Below are 5,279 nucleotides of genomic sequence, written 5' to 3' on the forward strand. Positions count from 1 at the left end.
AGTACAAAGGTTACTGCTATTAATACACGTGAAGTTAAACACGTTCTCACAAACATAACGCAGCAGTTTGTATCTAACATCGCTCCTTGCTCACAATTAAGTCATGACTCTTCTGTGACACCAGTTTTTTCTCATCAAACTCTCAGCCTCTCGTGGCAAACAAGTCTCACTTCATCAGAAACCCTGCCGGCCAGCACCAAGACTTTGGACCGAGTCATTGGTTCAACCTTCTGAGTCACCTCAGCAGGAGCAATGTGACACCTTTCAGGGCCCTGGGGGTAACGACAGGGCGAGAACATACACTGTATTTTTATGTGAGTGTGAGGACGTGTGGAGAGGGTGGGTGTCAGTGACAGAGAAGAACTGGAGAGGCTTCAGTATCTACAGACACGGCTCATGAAGGAGGGATATCCTGCTCATTGACTCTTGGATGTTTCTCAGGGGAATTCATTTGCAATCAAGGACATACGGTGCATGATATACAGAAAACAGGAAGGAGGGGACTCATGGAAAACCTGCCACACAAGGTCAGAGAGGACTGAAACTCAGCTCCCCTTCAAGCAGCTGCAAGAAAACCAGTAAGGCGACAGTTACTGGTTTGGTTGCGTTCTTGAAAGTGAGTTTTGCACATCAAGGCTAGCCTCTTCTGACTCAGGAGGATCTGGATTGATGTTTCAGGGTTGAATTTCACCGCCTGCATGTATTTGCAGTCTGTGGAATGCAAGGGTCCAGCTGCCTCCATTCATTCAGTACTCTGTGCTTCACACATGGATGCAGGTCTTCAACCAACGCGCTGATTCAGTTACTCTAACTTCAAATATATAGGTCAGTTTAAGCAGACTGACTGAAACTGGATGCTTGGACTGCATGAACACATGGACTGTTGACAAAAGGAACAGGTAATCCAAAGCATCAGCCCCGGTGTGAAGTGCATTCTGGACAGGATTACAGACTTATCACATGAAGCAGGGAATGCCTCAGTCTTCAGTCTGAGGGGAATACTTTGCACGCTGCAACCGTCCATTCAAACTGAGATCATTTAAGTTCCAGCTAGAAGTCGGTTCTGGGTCCAGATGTTCCTCAACACGATCCTCGTGGTCCTGACGGACCTGGCGGCCCGGTTCCTGGGTAACACTGTGTTCCGGCAGCACTTCCACCTGTGGCTGTCAGCAGTGGTGATGTTCGGTCCCGCACTGAGCCTGTGGGTCTCACAGCACAGCATCTTTGCCAAAAGGAGTCACTTCCTCTATAGGTGAGTCTATTTAAACAAGATCTATTATTATGGCACTGAATTTCCCATGATGCACTTCTGTATTACTGGTTATAGGAGACGCTGTTGACTGCAGCTGGAAAACATGATGGTTCAATTTGTTTCACTCCTCCCCCAGTAAAGATTCCCTGACATGAAACCAGCAACAGGGTCGTGGTTTACATCTCAGCAGATGTGTGTCTAACATGAGTCTGGTCCTGCTGGAGGTTTCTGCCTGTTAAAGGAAGTTTGTCCTTGCCACTGTTACTTGCTAAATGCTGCAAAGTGCTCTGCTCATGGTGGATTAAGATGAGATCAGACTGAGTCCTGTCTGTAAGATGGAACTGGATCTGATCCTGTCTTGATGTTGGGTCTTTGTTAATAATAGAACATAGAGTACGGTCTAGACCTGCTCTGTTTGGAAAGAGTCTGAGGAGAATGTTTGTTGTGATTTGGCGCTCTATAAATAAAGATTGATTGAGACCACAAACTAATATGAAGCTGGTGTTCAGTGGATTCAACAGAGACCTGCTGCAGCTGGAAGTATAAGTAATGGGAGGGAAGCAGGGAAGTTGTTTTCCAGCAGAACAATCAACTAAATAATTCACCCAACTTAATCCTCTTTTTATGCATCACTTATGGTGGTTTCTTTAACCCTCCTATTACCCTTGGGGTCAATTGGACCCCATTCAATGTTTAACATCTCTAAATGAATGACTAACATCATTTTTTTGGCTTCATATTTCATGACTTTTCCTAATTTAATGGGGACAACTGGGAAAACGTCAAATTAAAATGTTGATATGTTCCAATTTCCTGTGAAAAAAATGTATGCATCAGTGTTCCTTGGGGTCAATTTGTATATAACATAAGAAAAATCAACATTTTACACACATTTGTTTTGGTTGTTCTGGATGATATTGAAGTCACTATAACCAAGGACACTTCCACATGTGACTGCAGGAGCTGGGATGGAACCGCCAACCTTTAGATTGAGATATAATATTTCCAGCCACCATGTCTCTAAAGACATTCAATGATGAGTCCTGTGTCATACGTATTGATAACATAGAAACAAGGCAGGGAAGATAATAATAAAGTCCCTCTGAAGGCTTTAAATTGTGTTTATGCTTGACATATATTTTAGTTAAAGGGCTTTTTAGTCAACAAAGAAACATCAAGTACCTGACACATAAACCTGGGGAACAATCAGTTTCTGGAGGTTTAAATTGCTGGGGTCAAATTGACCCCAAGGATAAAAGATGTTAGTAAATTTGAAGGTAACAGGAGGGTTAAACTCTTGATACTAGAAGACAACTAGTCTCGCTTTCAACAAATCAAAACCTTTGAATCTTCAGAAAACATCTCCAGAAGAACCTCAGAGCAGGGATTAGAGGATGGACAGGTTTTGTCCTTGTTATAACCTTTAATACAGTTTATAGATAAGATATGATTTCACTGATCTTCTGTCTCTTTGACTTCTAAAATGTCCACATCTCCGCTCTCCTTTCAGGATGTTCTTGCGCTCCGGTTGGGGCTGGACCTGCATCTTCGTCGGTTCCTTCGTCTTCCTCCTCTCCTTCTCCATCCGTCGCTCCCTCTCCCACTCCATGCGTCACCTCTCTCGGCTCGGGATGGCCGGTGGGCTGTGGCTCGGTTTCTGTAAACTCCTGGACGTCCTGGAGAACGCCACAGGGAGCTGCTATGAGCCTCTACTCAACGGTCCAGAGGTCACCAACGGGCAGCCTCTGTTGGTGCTGCGAGAAGGGGAGAGTAAGGCAGGGTGCCTCAGAGCAGGGATGCTGTGGAGAGGTTACGAAGTCTCGGAGGACGTCTTCCTCCTCTGTCTCTGCTGCCTCCTGCTGGCAGAGGAAATAGCTGTTTTTGGTCCTTATCTGAGCCTGGGCGGGATCTCAGATGCCCCTCTCAGGATCCTCTTCCTGTTTTGCGTTCTCCTGCTCGGCCTCTGGATCTTTCTGTTGCTCTGCCTCTTAGCTTACTTCCCTCAGTTCCCCACTCAGCTGCTAGGGGGCGCTCTTGGGTGTCTGAGCTGGAGAGGACTGTACCAGGGCTGGTACCGCAACGGGCCCAGCTGGTGCTCACCTGGAAGACCTGGATTGGGATTGCTAAACACCAAGGCAAACGGCTGTGAAGCAGAGGGCGCACAACTGAGCCAAGATCACTGCAACTAATGGACAATACCGACTCACATGACACCGTCAGCTGGAGGGGGTTTTGAGGGGAACTTTAAATTGTCTTCTCTTCTGAAAGGACAAGACATACTGCTGCAAATGATTGCAACAAACCATGATGAAGCAAACAAAAACAGTAAGGACAGAAAGAAAGAAACGTATGAAATGACACTTAAAGCTCCTGTGAGGAACTTTCTGTTCAGCGGATTCCGGCCCCCTTGTGGACAAAGTGAAACACCTCATCTCTCTGCTAGATTTGTCCTGTAAATGTTTCCTGATGAAAAATCTCCTCCTGCCTTCATTTAACTGTTGAATGTATTCCTCATTGTGAATATTTGCCAAAGGAAATGTTGTTTCTGCAGCTTGCTGTCAATCATCCGGTGTGACCCCTCCCCCTCACGGCAGAAACAGGAAGTACAAGTACAACACAGGATTTGTCTTCTTGTTGTGGACGTTTGCACTTGTTTGCTTCTTTAGGCATGCAGGCCTGATCATCGTACCTAAAGTCTCTAAAAGTAGTATGGGAGGTAGAACCTTCAGCTATCAGGCCCCTCTCCTTTGGAATCATCTACCAGTCAGGGTCCGGGAGGTAGACACCCTCTCTACTTTTAAGAGTCGGCTTCAAACTTTCCTTTTTGATAAAGCTTATAGTTGGAGCTGGATCAGGCTTGGATCAGCTCTTAGTTATGCTGCTATAGGCTTAGACTGACACACTGGGATCCTGTCTTTCCCTCTCTCTCCTCTCTCTGCCTGTCTCTTACTTTAACTCTTCCTGTCCCATTTAAGTTACTAACCATAGACCTTTCTGGAGTCCCTGAGCTCCCTTGTCTCGTAGGTTTCACTGAGCTGCTGTCGACGTCCTCCTACTGATACGGATGTGCTGGACTCCAGCGGCAACAGCTTCTACCACTCTTCTAATCACTATCACCGCTCCCTCTGTCTCTTATTCTCCTCTGTCCTTCTTTCCAGACCCAACTCGGTCTCAGCAGATGTGTGTCTAACATGAGTCTGGTCCTGCTGGAGGTTTCTGCCTGTTAAAGGGAAGTTTTTCCTCGCCGCTGTAACTAGCTAAATACTGCAAGGTGCAATGCTCATGATGGATTAAGGTGGGGTCAGACTGAGTCTTACCCTGTCTTGAAGTTGGGTCCCTGTTCATAATTTGACATAGAGTGGTCTAGACCTCCTATGTTTGTAATGTTTGTTGTGATTTGGTGCTATACAAAGCTGAAAAGAAGCAGAAGAAGAAGAAGAAGAAGGAAGCCTCACTGTTAGTATCCGTGTGTTTCATAAGCAGCTAGCGACTCCTCACAGGAGCTCTAAACATTAAAGTGTTAAGCAAACTCATCAACAAGATGGATTTACTCTGGAACAGCCGGATGTTCCTCAGTCAGCTCTACAGGTCCCAGTTTTACAGTGTCTCTGCATCAGGTTCGTGTCTCACCCTGTCAGGATTCTATTTCCCATAACTACCTGCTAACCTTTCATTATCCCTCTTATTACCCGGCTACTGACTTAAAATACAAACATGTTGGTAAAAAAAACCTTGATTAAAGATTATTTTATTGATCTAAAATGACTTCTGTTTACAGTTTTGAAAAATAGTCCCAGTGATTCCTCGTCAGTGATCGTTCCATGGTGATGGATTCTTATCTGTCTGTTGCGGTGGATTTAACATGAAACTGTCGCAGGGTGTCTGGGCTCGGCCTTAGAGAGAGGGTCAGGAGCTCTGCTCCTCCGGATCGAGAGGAGCCAGATGAGGTGGTTCGGGCATGTGGTCAGAATGCCTCCTGGACGTCTCCCTGGGGAGGTGTTTCGGGCATGTCCGTCTGGGAGGAGGC

At 45.9% G+C, this 5,279-nt stretch overlaps 1 protein-coding gene across 1 annotated transcript; it reads left to right on the forward strand.

The window, feature by feature from the left end:
- The first annotated feature begins 690 nt into the window (after nucleotides 1–690).
- On the forward strand, nucleotides 691–3,989 carry fitm1 (fat storage-inducing transmembrane protein 1). The gene is made up of 2 exons (XM_034703598.1): nucleotides 691–1,252; nucleotides 2,763–3,989. The coding sequence occupies exons 1-2, from the start codon at nucleotides 1,074–1,076 to the stop codon at nucleotides 3,439–3,441; spliced, it is 858 nt and encodes a 285-aa protein (XP_034559489.1). The 5' UTR covers nucleotides 691–1,073; the 3' UTR covers nucleotides 3,442–3,989.
- The last annotated feature ends 1,290 nt before the right edge of the window (nucleotides 3,990–5,279 follow it).

The sequence above is a fragment of the Notolabrus celidotus genome, chromosome 15 (assembly GCF_009762535.1).
Source record: "Notolabrus celidotus isolate fNotCel1 chromosome 15, fNotCel1.pri, whole genome shotgun sequence".
In the NCBI taxonomy this organism is placed as follows: Eukaryota; Metazoa; Chordata; class Actinopteri; order Labriformes; family Labridae; genus Notolabrus; species Notolabrus celidotus.

Coding starts and splice junctions, on each gene's coding strand:
- fitm1 (XM_034703598.1), top strand. CDS start 1,074: ATGTTCCTCAACACGATCCTCGTGGTCCTGACGGACCTGGCGGCCCGG. Junction 1,253..2,762: donor AGGAGTCACTTCCTCTATAG/GTGAGTCTATTT, acceptor CTCTCCTTTCAG/GATGTTCTTGCGCTCCGGTT.